Here is a 20,424-nt window from a genome sequence, read left to right on the forward strand (position 1 = left end):
TTAAGAGGTAGACTTCGGCAAGGATGCGGTTTTGGCAAATGAAACAAGTGAGAGGCAAGGAGGTTGATGTTACATTATAAAGACTCATGATTCACATGGAATACTAAATTGGATAAGGAAGGAAATGAGGACAAGGTGATCAGTTAATTTACTGATAGTCATGTGACTGAATTGAAATTAGATGAGGGAAATGGGCTCAAAAGATAACGGTGGTCCAAGTATTGTTGGAAATTTAAATTATGGAGTGGCTCACATTGGTAATGTGCCCAAGGAAGGTGCAAGACACAATTACTGAATTTTCTAAAAAGGGCAATGAAAGGGCAGTTAATAGAAAAGGGCCATCGATGCCGGTGGTCTCAAACTAAAGAATTATTAGAATTACATGGAGTGAGGTAAAACACCAACTGTTGAGTCCACCCTTGTTTTTAGGTAAAACAGTAATTTTCAGGTCTAAGTTCCCTAGTAATGTTGCTGCTGTGATCCAGGGACCACTGTCTGAATGCCTACTACCCATGTTAAAATAGCCAAGAATTAAGATGGAAGTGCCATCGAGCAACTGTAAGGCAGGAGGAAAAAAAGTCAAGGAATAGATATTTCAATATTTGTTTCTACTCCAACAACTAGGGACAGTGGGTATATATAATGACAGCAAGATTTAAAAGCTGGGTATGGGAATTGGTGCTAAATGATTACCTGAGGTGTACTGAAGTCATCAGGGCAGACAAATGCGGTGAGCTAGCCTCAACAATTTTGGGAGACAGAATATTTGGGTTTTGGAAAGGCAAAAAATTTAACAGTGGGCACTGTTAAGGAACTGCCATTTTAATCTATGAAAATTCTGTACATGCACTATTAACCATCATAAATCAGAGGTGTGCTGTACAGCAGAGGAGGAAGTAGCAAAGAACTGAGTAGTAAATGTTTGTTTTGAGGACTTTCTGGTGTGATGATGTGGTTATAAAAAATTCACGAATCAACTAAGTTTCGGCAAGTTCTTATTACTTCTAAATTATCTCATACATTTATATCTGCTTTGTTTGGCGGAAAAGGTAATACTGCATGAAAAGGAAACTCACATAAGATCATTATTGTAGTCAATACCTTTGTAGTGCTTTTGCTGGGTATGTTTTGAGTTACAAATGTTTTGTGAAGATGCGGTTTCGGTTCCGACCACCTGTGTTTATTGCAGAAGCAGTTATGTTAGGTATTACTTCATATTTCAGAAGAGTAGCTAGCAGTCCCTACTGAGATGCCACGTCTATCACTTAGAAAAAGCTGTTTTCTTTATTAGGCTAAAATAGCAGTGTTCTAAATAGTGAGTAAATATGGGATGGACTGGATAAAGGTTCAGTATTATTACAGGATTAATACTGTAATGCAAGCCATGTTTTTCCCCAATGTACAATCATTTTGGTTATCATCAGCTGGTACTGCAGGCATTATAATGGACTTAGAAATATACCAATAAGTCATTCAAAGATTTTAAGATTCCCAGGAAAAGCCAGTAAGTCTCTGTAATATCCTCAGTAAAATGGTTTGAGAGATTGATACTACTCACTTCTATTTGTTAGAACAAAATATTATTTTGACTCACAAATGATGCTAAGTCTTAAACCCTGTTTAAATATCTATAGGATATTTTATTTTTGTAACCAGAAATTTCTCAAGGTCTTTCCCCCTAATTTTCTTTGCTTTTTTTTTTTTTTTTTAAAAGATTTACTTATCTATGCATACAACTAGGTCAAAGCACAGAGGTATTTGTGTGGGTGAGAGGATTCCCTAGAGACAGAATAGGGAGCAGAAAAGGCTGACTGACTGAAATATAATGCTGAGGGGAGCAGCAGGCAAGACAGGAGAGGTCTGCTGCGCCATGTGGGTCACCTCCAAGGCCGGGAATATAGTGCTGTGCTTTAACCCAGTGTGCCTCCAGGGAGGAAGAAGCCTTTTCCTCCTACTTTCCTGAAGGTGAAGTTAAATATATTTCAAACCTTCAAATCAAAATGTTATCTTCATATATACATGTACCAGGCTGGTATGTATATTCATATTTCTAACTTCAGGTTAAGTACAGACCTGCATTTAGAAATGTATATTAAATCAAAATAAACCCAACTTAAGAGCAATTGTCACCTTCTGTTTAGTGTTTGATAGAGAAAACATTAATTTTGACACATTCATTTATTCAAATACCCTTCTGACCACACATGGTCCAATACACAAAAAGCCCAAATATAATCAGATGTTAAAGATTGGTCTTCAAACATTATAGCCAATGAGCCCACGCTTGCCTATGATCTCGCCAACATAGAACCACATCCACACTTCAGTGGCCACCAAACCGTTCAGCAGAGCTTCCTGAAAAAACAAAAATACCAGATGGTAACTAGACTTATTGTGGCAACCATTTTACAATGTATACAAATATCTAATCACTACAGCACAAATGAAACTAATAATACTATCACATTGAAAGAAAAAAACACAGGTACATGTCCAGTAAAAATAGTCCTTTCAAAAGTTAAATATTTCTTACAAATATAATACTATATTTTACCATCAAGCGATTTAATTTCTAAACCACATAAATTTAATGTACTTTCATAGATAAAGTACAATATTTCTTTTTTAAAAATAAGATATTTAATTTCTATAATTCTAGTATGGGCATTAAATGTTACATAACAAAAGCGTAATTATTAATGTACACTTTTCCCTTATGTTAGGGACCAGCCCCAACTATCAAGGTATCTGGAGGCAAGACAGGCAGGGCCCCAAGGTGAGAAGGCGTTGGTGAGTGGAGATTCCAAAAGGGAAGAGGGGAGGTGATGTTTAAAATTATTCTTTTCCAGGATTAAGTAACAAAGAATGTTAAGAATGCTATTCAAATTAGAGGGTTTAGTCAAAATCAGGAATTACTGAAGTTAAGGTTCGATTGCTGAGAACCCTTGAACTTTCAATTATGTAAGGTAAGTGGACCAGAGCTTATAAATTCTTTCAAAGCATTCTTTAAAGACCTGAACTGACTTAACCCTTTCATTATTAGTTTATGAGACACTTTATGAGCCCTAAACAACCCACATCCTGGAAATAGCTGCCACATTTAGACAGGGCATTCACAGGAAAGGATGGCTATAGGAAGGCAAGTCTCTGAACAGAAATTTCTGTCTGGCCAAAGAAAATCTATAGAAAGTTGAAGGGGTCTATTTCCTTTTAGACATCATTGGCTTCATTTTTTTCCTGGCTTAATTCTTTTCAAGTATTCAATACTTAGTTTCATAGGTCAATATTTTATTGCCTGAAGAAAAAAGTACAAACATATTTGGTTCCAGAAAGCAGTACTTCATGCAAGAACAAATATAAATGTTGAAACTGTAGCTGAAAAGAGAGAGAGAGAAAAAAGCCTTCTACAACACAATTGGGCATTTCTACTTTTAGTACCCGGGGGTGAACTACCCCCCGAAATTAGATAATAAAAAGTTTCTTGAAAAATAACTACATTCAGGATGCAGTTCTAAAAATCAGCAGTAATTAAAAAATTTAGACTTTCTGTATTCTGTGCTGGGACCAAACAAGCAACCATAAAATCTAAATAATAGTTTTAGAGTTTAACTTCATGAAATTCAGTGACTCTTCACATCATATTAGCTGCTTGCTAGGATTTAGTATTCCTATTTTCCATATTGAGTGTGATATAGAATTTTGGCATAATTGGGATAGTTTCAGTACTATAATGAAAAACAAAAATAGCAAAATCAGTCTCTTCTAGCATGCTAACCGAACAGGAAGGGAAAAAAGAAGGTGCCCACTAAAAAACCCTCACTTCTTTGTTATAAGACTAATAGGAAATGAAGACATAAAACAGTCTAGTAATTTCAAGCCAAATGATAAAATTAGAAAGGTAAGTATCTTTTTCAGCATTTGAAAAAGATCACCTCTCATTATGCTGGTTTTCGGCCTCATTGGAAAATACATATATTAATCAAACAATCAGAAAAATCCCAAGGGAAGACATTTTCTATTACGCACATACGTTTCCATTTAGTCCATGGTTACCTTAACTGTGAGCTGTTTGAAGCTACCAGTTTTAGCACTATTGACTATTTTTTTCAAGCTCTGAATAGCTGTAGGGATCTCAGCAGGGGTTGGAGGAACCAGCTCAACCTTGGCATAGCTCCAAAATGTGGCCAATCGAGGTTTGGAGTAAGTCACAGCAGCTGGAAAACAAAACAAAACAAAACAAAACAACCAGGATGAACTCACTAGAGACCAAAAGAAGCAGATGTGTGGGCTGGACATAAATATTTATTCATGCATCACATTCATTCACTGTTTGTACCAAATGTGCACCAGTGTGAAAAGTCAAAGCTGCTCCTTGGTAACAAGAGACTTTTAAAGATGCAAAACACCTGTGTCACCGGGCAGTTCAATCAGGCAGGAAGCCACGTTCAATTATGCCAGGACTTCACTAGTGGCCAGCTAGTGCTGTTACTTCATGTATGAAAGGCAAATCTAATTAACTGTAGAGTTACTAAAAATTGGATTAAAAACAATAAAACCATACTTTCCTGTATAGACTCAAGAACATTTGGAGGGAAGAGGCATAAAAAGGAGGAATGGAGCTATGTAGAATGGCAATCTAAGAACGATATTAAAACCTGTCATACTATTGGCCACATGAGGTCCTCCCTGGTGGTGCAACTGGTTAAAGCGCAGCACTATGAAGCTATCTGCAGTCACTTCTGTACAAGTTCCATCCCTGGCCTAGGAGGTGACGCACATGGTGAAGCAGATCTTGTCTATCTCACTCGCTGCTCCTCTCAGCAGTGTATTTCAGTAGATCTGCCTGTCCTGCTCCCTACTCTGTCTCTCACCCCCTGTACCTCTGTTCTTGTATGCATAAATAAATCAACCTTTAAAAAAATAATATTGGCCACAAATACAGATGGAGTTATATCAATTTTTAGTATCTTCATCAGTGTATCTGCTGGATTAAGTCTTTAACAAAAGCACTGCTGCTCCTCTTTCTTCAAAACACCAAAAATAAAAATAAGACTTGTATGTATTGTCAACAGCAGTCAAAACCTGAATCTATAACCAAACTGAACTTCCTTATGGTATTTACTATTTCAGGAAAAAAGATTCTTCTTCTATTTTTAAAAAGCTGAAGCTGAAGTGGTTGGGGGGGGTCACTTTTTTTTTTTTTAAAGATATATTTTTAAAGATAGAGGTGCAGGGGCAGTGAGAGGATTCACCAGAGACACAGTGGGGAGCAGAACAGGCAGACTGACAGAGTACACTGCTGAGGGGAGCAGTGCACGAGACAGAAGAAGTATGCTATGCCATGTGGATCACCTCCTGGGAGGGGGATCGAACTCATTGAGGCGGCTGCAGCTAGCTTGCAGTGCTGCATTCCTAATCCGTTGTGCCACCAGGGAGGGCCCAGGAAAAAAGACTCTTAACATCACTTGGTGTGAGACTATGGTAGTAAATTCAATGAGAAAGTATTTGGGAAAAACAAAAACAAAAACCTACAAGACAAATGTGAAAAAAAAAAGGGCACAAATTATAAAATATACATAAATTATCTACTGTTCAAAGACAATTATTCAAGGCTTTGGATTTTTCCTATTAATGCCTGCATTTGGGTGTTTACTACTCTCAGAATTACTATCACCATAATCATGGGTAAATCTTTAAGCACAAGTTCTAAGAAAAGTTCTAAATAGAACTAAGCCTATAAAATAAAACTAAGAAAAACTACAAAATGTGGAGCCTTCCAGGTGGCACAAGGGGTTAAGTCTCAGTACTATGAAGCTATCAGCAGGCACTGCAAGTTCATCCCCTATCAAGGAGCTGACCCACATGGTGCAGCAGATCTGTCCTGTTTCACCCTTTGTGCCCCTCAGCAGTGTATTTCAATCTGCCAGTTCTGCTCCTTAGTCTGTCTCTGGTGAATCCTCTCATCCCTTCACACCTCTTCTGGCCTCTCCCAGCTTTTGTATGCATGCATGCATGCATAAATAAATAAATAAAATCTTAAAAAAAATTTATTAAGTTTGTTAATTGTCAACCAACTGTCCTCAAAATCTTCAATACACATTGTATTTCAGTTGGTAAATTTCTCAGGGGTCATGGATTAAAGTTTGAGAACTGCTTCACATGTATACAAGTAATGAAAAAAAAAAGTAATAAATGGTGGATATTGGAGCCAGATTGCTGGAGAAGTGGAAAGTTACAAACAGGTAAGAAAAGAATTAAGAATAAATCTTGTGGTACTGAATTAGAGTTGGCGATATTAACACAAACTCAAGTTCAGCTTAAAACACACATGTAGATGGAAAGCTACAAAAACAATTACACATATGTATACGTATGTGTAAACACACACTACCTTGTAAAGTTAAGAGGGTCCAGAGGAAAAGATACTGTTAGTCCAATAGCAAAGAACATATTCAGTGCTTTGATCATAGTTTCAAAATACAGAACTAGGGTGGCTTGGGAAAATGGTTGACTGGAAGGCTGAGGCAGGAAATATACAGTAGGAGCCTGAAGCAGATTGTGGTACCAGAAAATGAAGGGGTGTGCCAAAGAATTAGAGGTACCAACCTAAGAGTTCTCAATGGTCAAGGTTAGAATGATTTGAGCAAGAAAATAAGTAACATATTATTGGAGGTGTGAGGTCTAATATAAATATACTTGAATTACATTTAAGCATAAGGAGGGCCCTCCCTGGTGGCACAGGGGTTAAAGTGCAGCACTATGAGGCTATCACTAGCCACTGCAGTTTAAATTCAAAACCCGACCAGGGAGCGGACCCACATGGCACAGCAGACCTTTCCTGTCTCCCCTGGTGCTCCCCTCAGCAGTGTATCTCAGTGTATTTCAGTGGATCTGCCTGTTCTGCTCCTCACTCTGTCTCTGGTGACTCCCCTCACCCCTCACACCTCTGGCTTGTACCCCAGTTCTTGTATGCATAAATAAATAAATAACCAAGTGATGAAAAGTAAATTTCACCAGTGATGTTAATGGAAAAATGGGCAAAATCCAAGTAAAGTAGAAAGTTTAGTAAGCTGGAAGAAAAAAACACAGAACCTTCATTTTTCAGGGTGTAAAATTACTGATTTTTGTAAGCTTCTTTGTGCTCTAGGGAATTGCCAGGAAATTTTATTAGATATTTAACAATCACATTTAATACACACAGTATGCTGTAAAGCAAAACATAATCATTTTAACATTCTGGCCCCACTTGGGTTTTTTTTTGAGTACTTCTGAAAGAATGACAATTGTTACTTTTTAATTATTCACAGTAATGGAACATCTGGCTTATACATTCCATAATAAAAGTTATTTTGCAATTCCTCCATATGCACCACCTAAAAATGTAAAAGCCAAGGGGAATCCACTTGAAATTTAAAAAATGGTGCCTCAATTCATCCACAAAATCTGAAGTATGAAGCAGATACACTGTATGTAAAATGTAAGCACTTTATCATAACAACTAGCTTGGGGAATCTCAGTAACGACACTAATTTGATTTCTTTGGGAAACTGTAAATGGGCACAGACTGTGTGAAGTTCTCCAGGAGGAGAAAATCAAATATTTATAAGATCTTAATTAACTGGAAGAAAAGGAGAATAAGAAAATACCAATCACACTAAAATAGGTTCCAAAGTATTACATGCATAAAAGAGATCCTATTCACATTTCAAAATAAAATTTGCACGAAAATTACTTAGCGATCTGTGTTTCAACCATTTATAAAATTGCATCCCATTGAACCAAGTCATTTCCGAAAATTTAACTTACCGCACAAGAATAAAGTGAATAGCTTACTACCCAGCAGACAACCGACAGGCTGGGCTACCACTCAGGGCTGCGACTATTCTGGGTTGTCCTGAAGTATAGCCTGCTTCATTAGCAGGGCTTAGGCATTTTTCCAAACGGGGAAAAAAAAACCCCTATAACGCTAACCTATACAACAAAGATCCCTGCTCACACCAATCCCTTTCTATGTTACGGGGGCAGGGACACCGTCCTGCCCGTCCGTTTAAAATGTCCCTTACCTTAAAGGAAAAGTCTCTCAAGAGGGCGGCCAGGTCAGAAAATAAAGTCAGCGTGAAAGAGTTCACCCACCCTCACAAATTTCCTTGCGCTTCCCAATAACTGAGACCCAGACAACCTCAAGAGGTCGAATTTAGGTACTTTCCCAAGTCTCTGCTCTTCCTTTCCGTAGTTTTCCCACCAAAGCCACAGACCCTCCATGTTCCTTATTCTAAGATCTAAAAGGGCGTAATGGAGGCTGTTGCTTGGCAACTCTGGACCTCTTCACACTCCCCTCGCAGTCGTGGGGAGAATTCTGAATTTCCAGGTTGTCGCCAGAACCCAAGTCGCGGCCAGGCGAGCGCACCGCCACAGAAGAGTCCCCAACTCGCCCGTTTCCCGCCGCCCACCCCCCTTCAGACCGTCCCCGCTCCCGCCTGCCCGTCAGGCTACCACAGCCCGTCTTCCCCTCAGGCCCGCGCAGGCTTCCCGCTCCGCCTGCGAGCCTGCCTCGGTTGTCCGACGCTGCGCTCACCATTAACCAGTGCCGGAGCCTTCTCCGCGAGGTTACGGACAAACTGGGCCATGGCTCTGGGATGGAAACTCCGTGGCCCCAGACCGCCGCCTGAATGTCACCCCGGGAAGGACCCCCTCCCCCCGGAGGACCCTTTGCGCTCCCAAGGTCGGGCTTCCTCTTTCCGCGCCGGTCCCAGGTTTCTGCGTGTCCACCTACCTGTCAGGAATCCAGGAGCTAAGTTTATTTTCTTCAGTCACAGAAGAGAAAGTGGACACGAAAAGGTAAGATTAGAGACCCTGTTGAGAACAGTGGGATCCCCGCGGAAACAGGCATTTCTCTGGGCAGCCGCTGATGGAAGCCCGGAAGGCCACGGCGTGCCGGAAGGGCGCATGCGTCGTTAGCCTTTGGTGCTCTCTGGCGCCTGCCTTCACCCCCCTTTTAAAGTTTTTTGCTTTGTGTGTGTGAGTGAGTGCTGTCCAGTTTTTTTGAAACAACGTGGGGAATTAGGGCGGGAAGGCGTCGCTGAAGTTTTTTGTAGGACACTACGATCGTCTCTCAAAGGCAGGCAGAGACCTAGGTCAAGCATGTAATGTGAAGGGCAGGCAGCTCAGGCACCTCCCAGCTTGTCATCTGACTCAGACCGAGGTCTTTCCTCAGCTGATTTTTTTTTTTTTTTTCCTAATTCCGCCTCCTACTTCAGGATTGGAATCTAGTTTCCCTAATCAGCGACAAGGAACTGTGCAAATATGAGGTACAAAATTACGTCTTCTGAGGGCCTCCAGGATGCCAGGCATTTTGGAATTTAAAGAAAGCCAGTTTAGTGTTAGGTGTCCCCGTTAAGACTGGAATTGATAAATGGCAAAAAAACTAGTGAGTGGTAGAATTGGGATCCGAGGATGCAATATAAACACAGAGAAGGGACGTCAGTATTTTTAGCGTGGTGCTGACTGGTGATTTTTTAGAGTTAATCCTTGAGTTAATGTATCACAGAACAGGTATATGCTGGTGTTGCAACTTTCTAATGTGATATGAATGGGAGAAAAGATGTTGCCAAGTGGCACCTCATAAGAAGAGTAAGTACCCTGAAGAAGACTGATGAAATGGTTATAGGGCTAGAAAGAAAAATTAGTGATACTAAGGGGCCTAGAGCAGTGTTTTAGTGTAGGAGAGAGTCAGCTGCCCAATACTTCAGATGAGCCAAATGAAGGATGAGAAGTTAACTTAGCAATATGGAAACATTAGTACAAGTTCCCAAAAGTTGGGATAGAAGCCAGAATGAATGACTTCAAAGGAATACAAGTCTGAAAACCAAATAGGGATGTGAAATTTGAAGGAGTTGAAATTGAATAGACTTGGAAATGACAAGCTTCCCGATGAAGCAGGGAAGGTGGAGAGATTAGCCATGGGATGGTAGGACAACGAAAGATGAAATTATGCTAAAAAAAATTGAAAGTGGAAATCTCCAGATGAAGTCTCCAGCAAAGATAAGGTCATTCGAGTTTGTAAAGAACTTGTGGAAAGAGGTTCAACTTTGGAATAGCTACTGAAACACACCGAAGGGTAATGATAGAGACATGTTTGTCATCCCATTCTAAAGATTGTTATTTTTCTCCAACAGGGGTCTATAACTGGGATATGGGAGTGGAGGGGAGTTGGGTTAATCTAAGGTTGTGCATGACAGTGGTATAGAAGCAAGAGGCAAGAAATGGGAATGACTAAAATGCAATGTGTTGTTGTTTTTTACATCATTTTGTGACTTCCATCTCAGTTGTAATCACCGTGGACTTCCCACTACCAAGCCGTGTGCCATCACCATAGTCCAGTGTACTCCCCCCCGCCCCATTTTTGATCCCATTCCCTATTCCATCCCCGTAAAATGTCTGTGGTATATAGTTGTTCATTATTATTATTGCCTTCCCCCACACCCCTGGCCCTTTATGCTCCTGCTATGAGTGAAATCATCTGGTATTTTTTTTTCTTTCTGCCGTATTTCACTAAACATGATCTCTTACTGCTCCATCCATGTTGCTGCAAAGGGCATGTTTATTTTTGATTGCTGAGTAATATTCCATTGTATATATGTACGTCTTTTTAACCCAGTCATCTACTTTTGGGCATCTGGGTTGAGTCCATGTCTTTCTTATTGTAAATAAAGCAGCAATAAACATCGGGTGCAGGTGTCTTTTTGAATCAGTGTTTTTGTCCTTTGGGTAAATACTAGGAGTGGGATTGCTGGGGAAGCAGTTTGAGAAACCTCCAAAGAGTTTTCCATAGTGGTTGTACTAGTCTGCATTCATTCCCACCAGCAGTGCAGGAGAGTTCCTTTTTCAGATGTGGAGTTTTTTTAAAAAGAAAAGTGAAGCCAAAAGTGAACTGACTAGGAAAAAACACATCCCAAAGCTCATCTTCTGAAGGTAACTTCAGTGTCCCGAAGCATAAGGTGGCCAAGCCACACACATGTGATACCTTAAAAATTAGTGGTCAGAGCTGTACATTTTCAGAGGATTTCTAAAACTTAAAAGCCACTAACTTCTAATGCTGTAACAAAGGAAATGATAACAAAGGTTTTAAGTCAGGTGTTCATTTATTAAATACAAGTTTTTGAACAAACACCCCCAGGCAAGTTTGACCAGAAGTAACCTTCCTGGAATGTTTCAAAATACAGTTGTTGATCAAGTTTTATTTCAGTCCACCTTTTTGTTTTGCTCTTCATTTTGTTTCTGGATTCTTTTCCTGTTTAGCAGTTAGAACATGTGCATTATTTCCTCATGTAACATCAACAGTGCAGCATCAGCCTCTGACTTGCAAAGGCACCCAATAGACTTATGCTCTGTGCAATGGCTGCTTGGCAACCAGCATCAAATAATGAAGCTTTTGTAGAGTGATACCAAATAGCAACCGGCACCTTTGCCTTCATCATTAGAAACCTTTAAAGTTTCTTTCAGTTTTCTCAGACCTATTAAAAACTATTAAAAGAATACAAACCCAGACTGCTTGGTAAAGCCACTTAAATAGTTTTCCATTTAGTATTACCCTCTTGGTAAATAGTACCAGAGCTAATTAGAGAGTCTTCATTTTCTCATCATACTCCAGCAAAGCCAACAAAGCTAGGTTTATCAGAAATTCTGCTGTAATAGATTTAGAGCTGCTTCTGAGTTTCAAGAAAACAACATACCTTTTTAAGCTTCCAAGTGCATTTATGCACCATGTTGTACCAAGGTAATTTTTTGAGTCTCATTTTTGGGATGTTCCTAAATTACTTTAAGGAAAGGAAAAAGGCACAGAGGACACTTGGTTTCCTTACCAACAGTGGCCCTAAGCTATGCACTTGCCTTTGTGGTGAGTTTAAAGATATTCAGCAGCATTAATGGTGCCACAGCCGTTCATAAAAAGTTTCAGGAAAAGAGCTTGAAAAAAAAAAAGCTTGCCAGAAAAGACTTACAATCTGAAGACTAAATACAGAAATAGAACATACAGATACTAGAGGCAGCACTGAGGTTGTTAACTAGAAAGCTGCTGGGAACAGCTGCCTTTCTGAATTTTGTGCCCATTTTTCCTCCAATTTTCTCTTATAAAATTCTTGGCTTCCCCAAATGAAAACATACTATTAGACTGAGTTTGGAAGATAAATGCAAATAGGCAGAAGCTTATTATTTTCTATACAGTTCATTCTCAGAGGAGGAGAATAAATATGAAATTAAGCTCATTTCAAACCACATGTTAAAGGCCCAAGGAACACACTGAATTAATATCTTACATTCTGGTATTTGCAAAAGTCTTCGATTTCCTTTTCATCTATATACATAGTCACAGACAATATCTACTTAATACCTAGTATGGATTGTTCTCTGATTTGAACTTTTCAGCTGATACCATCAAAAATACATTAAGGCCAGCTTATAGCAACTTATGTTGGAACAGCATAGAATTACCTTATCTGGTTCAAGTAAGTGATGGTTAATAGTAAAGTCCTTTAAATGATGCAAAGACCCATTTCTAAATCATACCACTTTTCTTGCATTTCTGACACCTTTGGACTTTTAACTATATAGACAGTCCATAGGGCAAGATGCCTCCTTAGCATGTTATGCTGTGTAATTGACCAGGGTGGTCAAGTTCAATTTGTAAAAATGGGCCCATCTACTTACTACCTGGGGCCAAGTGGATCTGAAAAATGGCTTGTGGACAAGGTTGTGCTCAAATTCCTACATTGTTAATTCATCAGCAAAAGCTGATTTAGAAGCAGCACTTAAGTCAGGTCACAAGCCCAAACAAACATGAACTATATACATTTTATAGCTTCAGAATTTTGTCTAGAATGAGTATGTAATAAACATGGCTACACACCACATATATTTTACCATGGAAGAGACAATATAAAGTGGCACTGTTTACACTAGATCAGTATAAGAAAGCACATGGTGTGTATATATCTATATTGATAGACTATTGACATTAGTGTTTTAAAATAATATTTTTCATGGTTGCAAACTTGCCTAACTCTTCTACTCAAACCTAGTCCCTGTAGCAACAGATTTCCATAATATAACATGGGCCCAAAAGCCTGTGTTATTCTCTCACCTCAGAATTTTTTTAATAAGGTGTCAAAATTGCAAGTTTGATCTACTAGTCTTCCTAAAAATAATGTAGGCCTAAGTTTTGTGTGATAATGACAACCCCAAGGGACAGTAGTTTGTCTCCGAGTATCTCTGAGTTATACATAGTGTTAAGAGCTACCAACAGAAGTTGCATAAGATTCCTTTTTTTCTGTCATCTGATTAAAAAATACACTCAAACATCATGGCGATGCTTTAACATCACAGAGTTGTAACAAGGAAAAGGGCTGAGGCTTGGGTCATGAGGACCTTGATAATATAGGACTTTCTGATGATATCAGTTGTTAATGAAATATATGACAGCATATACTTAAAAGCAATGCTCACCAAAGATGTTTGAGCAGTTCTTAGAGGAGAAACAGTAGGGTAGCAGGAAGTCTTAGTAGTTGAAGTAATATAATTCAAGGTAGGAAAAGGAAGAAACAATAGGAAGAGAGAACAAAGGGTAAAAATTAGTGATTTCTGAATTTGGTGATGCTATATAATTAGTATAATTGCCTGCAAGCCAGGAGAGCTTTGTCAATTTCTTAGGAATCTTAATTATCATAATTTGAACAAGAGCAGTTCTTTAATTTAGTGAAAAAAAAAAAAAGGTCAGAATCATTAAGAGAGAAACCACAAACAGCTGTTTATCTACACTCTGGGGTTGGTTTTGGTTTGTTTAGTTCACAGTATTTATTCAAGTTGCTCTTTTTGTTGTTTCCTCTCTGCGAGCCATCGTTGGATTTTTTCTTTGAGTTCTGTGTTTGGCCGGATCTGGTCCATGGTGAGGGGACTACGGTTAAAGGGATCTGTTTGGTCACTGGAAAAAAGAGAGAAAGGAAAACAGGGTTATTTCCATAAAGCCTCCCATCCTAAGCCAAAAATAGTATACCTGGACACCTCACTTTGAGACTGAAGCTACAAGAGTGCATCATAACATTGAGTCAGGTACTGACTGGAAGTTAGAAAGAATGTGATGAGAGTGATTTAGGCTTTTTTCCCTTCTTTAAAAGACTATATAGTTTTGTCTCTCTGCTGCTTTACAAACTATCTCAACATGACTACCCAGATATTTGATCTGATTCCCCTTCATATTCATGTTAGCGTTAAAGAGCTATTTGTAGTTTTAGTAATAGACTCCCAGTAACTGTATAACGTAGTAAAAAAGAAACTGACACTTGATTTAGTTAGTTGACTATTACACAAGTAAATTTTGCATATGCTGATTTTCTACAGGTAAAAGGATTTGTAATTGACTTTATGGGCTGATATATCTTCTCTCGGTATACTGAGGCCACAATAAAATATAAATTCTCACTTGACACAATGGAAAAGACATACCACCTAACATACTATCTTGCATGTAATGAAAACATAAGGCTAAATATCGTGAAGCAGAAAATTCTTTTCATATTTAAAAAATTTCATTTCCTTAAATTTGAATAAATGTATATAATTGAATTTTAAATAGGCAGTCTCTTAGTACCTATGTCTATCTAATGCTTAAAAGAGCATACAGGCTAAGGAAAACTCAGATCATCATGGCCAAGTACAGCAGCGGTGGTAGAATGTGAGTTAACTGCTATGCTGAAGAGAGTGTAAAACATGAACTGAAAAGACAAGCCATCGTTTTATATTTTTACAGCTAAAATAACATTAAAACAATGTGAAGTTAACTTGTATTTGAGACTGATATGATTTCTGATATATAGTGATAGTGATTTCCTTAAGGAAGAAAGAGGTAAGATTAGAGCCAGTATTTCTCAACAGGGTTTCTTATGTTGGATGTTTAAATCCTTAACAATACAATGATATACCTCCATCAAGCCTGCTCAACATACTGGGGCACCTACTAGGTGCCTCGTGCCTTGTCTGAGAGAAAAAGAGGACAACAAACACATACATGTGTGTTCTGAGGCTGCTTTTTGGAGGCTAGTGTACCTGAGCAAATGTCTGGCAATGGTGGACCTATCCACAGTGACTCTAGAAGACGGAAGCACCACAGGGTCAGACATCAGGGTGCTCATGATGGGGTCCAGGAACTCATCACAGGCATCTGCATATGTCTCCTCTTCCTGCTGCTGCAGGTCTGCTAGAGACTGAGCACAAAACACGTTAAGGTGAATTTACAGAGCTACTGAATTCAGAATGCCTAACAACTAGACCTTCATCTTAAGGGGTCATTAATAAACTTTACAGTGAAATGACGACTGTCAGATTTATCTTCTCAAGAACAAATCAAGATGGATATTATAAAAGCAACTTTAGCATTCAGCTCCGACTCTGAAAATTCTATTTGCTAGAAATCATGACTGGAAATGGGTATAAGTGTTAATAGGTAAAAAAACCACATCACATACAACATCCTTATGGCAACAGTCCTGTTTTAAATGTCATATTTCAAAAAAGGGAAGGGGGTAGGCGGGCTATTATTTGCATAATTATAGTCACTCAAGCAGTTCCTGTATGAACATCAGTTTCTGGTTTTAGGTGCAAATAAGTGTTGGAATTTAAAAATGCCTTCAACATTTAGTTCCTTCACGACTTCAGATCCTCAGGGACCCAATGACATCAGCTCCTCAGAGACCCATTTGGCTAAACTTTAGGTAAGGATGAAGCCCAACTCAATAAATAACTCAGTGAAGAGGAGACTGAAAAACCAAGAAGGTTTTCTAAGGCCCGTGCCACGATTTTACCTTCCTCATACTGCTAAAAGAGTTTGTCATACACCAATCAAAGGGATTAGAGGAATGCTTATTCATCTAAATAATAAATAAGTAAACAAACAATAGGGTGTTTATTTTTTATTTTTAACCCCTTCACCTATTTCTTTCTTCCCTCATCTCTGGTGCAGTCATTCAATCTTTAAAATATATGGATATTTCAGTATAAGCCAACTATCAATTACAAGTATAGAGAACAGAAAATTAAAAATCACTGAATAAAAGCTATCAATCTTGAATTTTATTCTAAAATGCTTTTCTGCATTAGCATCCAGATTTTAAAATCTCATGTAGAAGTTTCTTAAATCAATTTTCTGTCCTCACCCTCATGTCAGAAAGAGCAGTTCTAGTTTTTATTTATTTGTGCATACAGAACTTGATACAGGTCAGAGGTGCAGGGGTGGTGAGAGGATTCACCAGCGACAGAGTGGGGAGCAGAACAGGCAGACTGACGAAGTACACTGCTGAGGGGAGCAGCAGGCGGGTCAGGAGAGGTCTGCCTGGGCCATGTGGGTCACCTCTGGGGCAGGAGGAGATCGAACTCATGTGGAAGTGGCTTCTGATTCTTAGTGCTGCGCTTTAACCCACTGCACCACCAGGGAGGGCCTAGTTTTTATTTTTTTTTTTCTAGATTTACTTATTTATTTATTTGATAAAGAACTTGGGTATAGGCCAGAGGTGTGGGAGGTGACAAGACTCACCAGACACAGGGCGGGGAACAGAATAGGAGGAGCCAATGAACTATACTGCTAAGGGGAGCATGGGTGAGACAGGAGAAGCCTACTGTTCCATATGTGAATTAGCTCCCTGGACCAGGATAGAACTCAAGCTGCAGTGGCAAAAGCATTGAGATTTAACCCCTAGACACCAGGGAGGCCCCAAGTTCTAGTTTTTGACTGGTAAGAAAGAACTGTCGATTTATATTTTCTTATAGCAATGTTCTTTCCTCCCTGAAAAAGGGTAAAAAGCAGCACAGCTGCATTGACAATGTGTTTTTTATTGAATATATTAATAAAGAAGTTACCCTCCTGTTTACCTTAATTCTCTCTGCTAAGTTGCTGAAAGCTACAATCATATTCCCAGGCTTATTTATTTTCTTCAGAACTCGGACTGTCTGTGCAAAAAGAGTTGGAGAATAGGAACGTCCATCCTTGGGCACAGTGGCACAGAAATTCTCCTCATCCCTGGAATGTCAACAACAAAGAGAAATGAGTATCAAAGGGTAGGAGATAATGGAGGGGGGATAAAGAAGGTTTCCTGTTACTTCTATGCCAGTGTGCTTTTTTTTTTTGATGAGAGAATAAAGAACAAAACATTTAATAAAACATGCATACCTCTTGTATACATGGGAGAGAGGGAGAGACTCAGTAGAAACTGAGTAGCACCATGAATGTCATTTTGATAGAGGATTTCTTATTTTTAGGAAGAAAGTCTAGCAAACATCCTGTGGCTTTAAGAGAATACTGTTTTCTAAACAGCGGCACAACCAGTAAAGTTTAACTTTGCACAGAGCAAGACAAATGTTGGAAATTCTACACAATGTTCCACAAGTCACATGAAAACTCATAAATGAAAGCTACAGAAGATTCCTTTATCAACCAACAAGAGAACTGCTACTTTCCTATTTCCACATAATTACCAGTCCTTCATTCCAAAATCAAATCCTCAAATTAAAACATTCACATCCCCTCTGGCTTGCCCAATTTTAATCTCAGATACCCAAGATTTAAGTAGATGGTGCAGATATCTGATACGAGTTGCTGGGGTTTGAAGTCAAATTCACTGAAGTCCTTGACTTTTAAGGCTCCCATCTTGGGGCCCACCAGGTGCTGCAGGAAGTAGTTGAGCATGGAGATGATGCGCTCGGCCAGGAAAGGATGCACAAAGAGTGATTTAATTTCTGGAAAAAAACCCAAAGGTTTGTGAAAATCCATTAACAATCTTTTTCTTGTTATGTTTTAGTTTTACTTGGAGACCTTTGGGATTGACTATTTTTAAAAATGATATAACTAATATATTTTCATTGCAGTGTTACCAGTAAATTTAGATACACAAAAGTGGATAAACAAAATACAAATTATCACCCAGAAATTAACATTGTTCACATTGTGCTAATATAGCCTTCTAGTTTTTCTGCCCATATTTACACATATGCACTAAAACAAAATGATTATCATATTATACATATTTAGTAACTTTTTTCATAAGCTGCACCACAAATATCTTACCATTGTAGTAAATGCGTATCCCTATTCTATCCAATATGGTAGCCACTGGCCACATGTAGCTATTTAAAGCTAACATTTCCCCACTCATATGTCAGCCATGGGCATTATTCTTCATGAAGGTTTGTTAATGATTCACTTCCCTTGAAGACTGTGGGGAATATTGCCATCAGAGTCTGAATGCTATTTTCAGCTGGGCCTAGTGCTGCAAATGGAGCAATATTGACCCCTACATTTTTTGGGAAAAGTACTTCATTTCTTACCTGATGTCAGAAAGGCAAGGGTACCAATTGTTTCATTGGACATGATGTTATGGAATCGTGCTAGCTGTCCAAACATCTGTAGACCAGCCTCCTTCTCTCGGCGAGCTTCTGGACTCAGACTATCCCATTCACCTCGATCCTTCTCAATTTGTTGAATCTTTATCTTGCTTAAATACTACAGCAACCAGAGGTGGGATGCAGTGGAGAAAGAAGGAAAGATAAGAGGTTCTTTTTAAGATCCAGTTCACTAAGATAGGAAAAGGAGGAACAGACATGACCTTTATTTTTGCACATAGGGCTAAAGCTTACAAATAAATTGTGGGAAAGAAAAAAGAAAATGATATTGTGGTTTCATATAGATTTGTTTCAGCATGGGTAGACTTATAAGTAATTCCCCTAGAAACACTATATAAGAGGAGGAGGATAAATAGTGTAAATACGAAACCAACTGAACAAAAAAAAAAAAAAAAAAAAACAGTGAAAAATAAAACGAATACTTTCTGAAAGATGGGGTGGAGACTGGGGGGGAGAATGCCACACAGGGCCTCCCTGGTAGTGCAGGGGTTAAAGTCTCAGTGCTATCAAGCTATTGATATTCACTATGGCAGGAGTTCAATCCCCAGCCAGGGAGCTGACACACACAGGATAGCAACCCTATCCTGTCTCACCCGCTGCTCCCCTCAGCAAGTGTATTTCAGTAGATCTGCCTGTTTCCCTCCCCACTCTGCTTCTGGTGAATCCTCTTACCCACCACATTTCTAGCCTACACCCCAGTCCTTAGATGCAATAATAAGTAAAAATAAATCTTAAAAAAAAAAAAAAAAATGAAGGAACACTATCTAGCAGGCCACAATGGCAAGGTTGGCAATACATCATAAACTCACAAATTTCTAATGTCCAAAGTAAGTTAAGGGGTATAACAATTGCTTGATTATGATCAAAGGGTAAAAAGTATGTATTCATGAAGATTTAATGGTGGAGAGGCAATGCAATCTGCTTTTCTTTCTTGTACCTGTATGGCTTCATCCAGAAGGAAGATGGCATCATTCATTAACAGATTAAGAAATCGGAGGAACAGTGGGGGATTCATGGCTTCTAAATTCTTAGAGGCATAGTCAGCCAAATCCTGTAAGTCCAACGCAACAGACAGTCATTCTAGTATGGAACCACAACTCACTGGAACTTATTTGAAGCAAAACTCAGATAACTTTGGTTTCACTAGGAACTCTCTCACCTTAATGCTCTCTCGATATGGATCTGTTCCCCACATGTACTTCAGGATGGGGTACATGGGACGGCGGTAATTAAACTTCTGTTCAAATTGATGTGGATCTCCTGGAGTGGGATTTAAGAACAAAAACCAAAAAAGGTGGTGCTGTTAGAGAGAGAGTAAGAGCTTATGTCTATTGAAGTCATTGTCTTTTATTCTGCATGTAATAGGGCTGGGGGATTTATATAAGCCTGGAGTTGTAGCCAGCGTTTAACGTAAAGGATATCTTATACAGATATGAACAAGGACCAAGTTGTACAATAAAAACTAAGGGAAACAAATGCTTTCATACCCAAATACAGAACATTGATCAGACTCTGAATGAGGCCTCTGAGCTGAGCATGTGGCAGATGGGACAGCCATGTGCAGAAGGGGGTAGTAAGTAATCCCCATATTCTTCAGAGATAGTATCCCACTGGGCAGCCAATTAGTTCATGATTATTCTGAAAATTCAGGTAAAGAGCTAAAAATTGGAAGTATGTGCTGCTTTTGACATGTAATACTATAACTAGAGCTCTAGAGGTTAGGCTGCCATATTAAAGGAAGAAAATGGATCTTGAATCAGAAGGCCTGGGTTTTCCCACTTAATGCAAATCTCTTAACCTTTTTTAACTTCCACTTACTCAGAAATAAAACAAGAATTATGATACATCCTCTACCATTACAACCCTTAATCTAAGTGTTGTAATGGTCACATGATGGCATAACTGCAGTGACTTATTGTGCAATTTCTTACGTATTATGAATAATTTACATGCACTTAATCATTTTAATCCATTTTACAGATA

At 38.8% G+C, this 20,424-nt stretch overlaps 2 protein-coding genes across 3 annotated transcripts in view; both read right to left on the reverse strand.

Moving 5' to 3' along the window:
* Positions 1-2,159: 2,159 nt before the first annotated feature.
* On the reverse strand, positions 2,160-8,696 carry ATP5L (ATP synthase, H+ transporting, mitochondrial Fo complex, subunit G). The gene is made up of 3 exons (XM_004689211.2): positions 8,576-8,696; positions 4,054-4,214; positions 2,160-2,355 (listed from the first exon to the last, which is right to left on the reverse strand). The coding sequence occupies exons 1-3, from the start codon at positions 8,625-8,627 to the stop codon at positions 2,257-2,259; spliced, it is 312 nt and encodes a 103-aa protein (XP_004689268.1). The 5' UTR covers positions 8,628-8,696; the 3' UTR covers positions 2,160-2,256.
* Positions 8,697-11,128: 2,432 nt separating this feature from the next.
* Positions 11,129-20,424, reverse strand: part of UBE4A (ubiquitination factor E4A) — a 34,636-nt gene continuing 25,340 nt past the window's right edge. For both annotated transcript variants that reach the window (XM_012729797.1, XM_004689212.2), the window contains 7 exons: positions 19,601-19,701; positions 19,379-19,492; positions 18,367-18,541; positions 17,598-17,778; positions 16,915-17,062; positions 15,097-15,254; positions 11,129-13,975 (listed from right to left, as the gene is read on the reverse strand). In XM_012729797.1, the coding sequence (XP_012585251.1) occupies positions 13,849-13,975; positions 15,097-15,254; positions 16,915-17,062; positions 17,598-17,778; positions 18,367-18,541; positions 19,379-19,492; positions 19,601-19,701 (1,004 nt within the window). In that variant the 3' untranslated portion in view covers positions 11,129-13,848. The remainder of the gene's footprint in view (positions 13,976-15,096; positions 15,255-16,914; positions 17,063-17,597; positions 17,779-18,366; positions 18,542-19,378; positions 19,493-19,600; positions 19,702-20,424) is intronic.

The sequence above is a fragment of the Condylura cristata genome, unplaced genomic scaffold (assembly GCF_000260355.1).
Source record: "Condylura cristata isolate star-nosed mole 26May11 unplaced genomic scaffold, ConCri1.0 scaffold00025, whole genome shotgun sequence".
Classification (NCBI taxonomy): domain Eukaryota; kingdom Metazoa; phylum Chordata; class Mammalia; order Eulipotyphla; family Talpidae; genus Condylura; species Condylura cristata.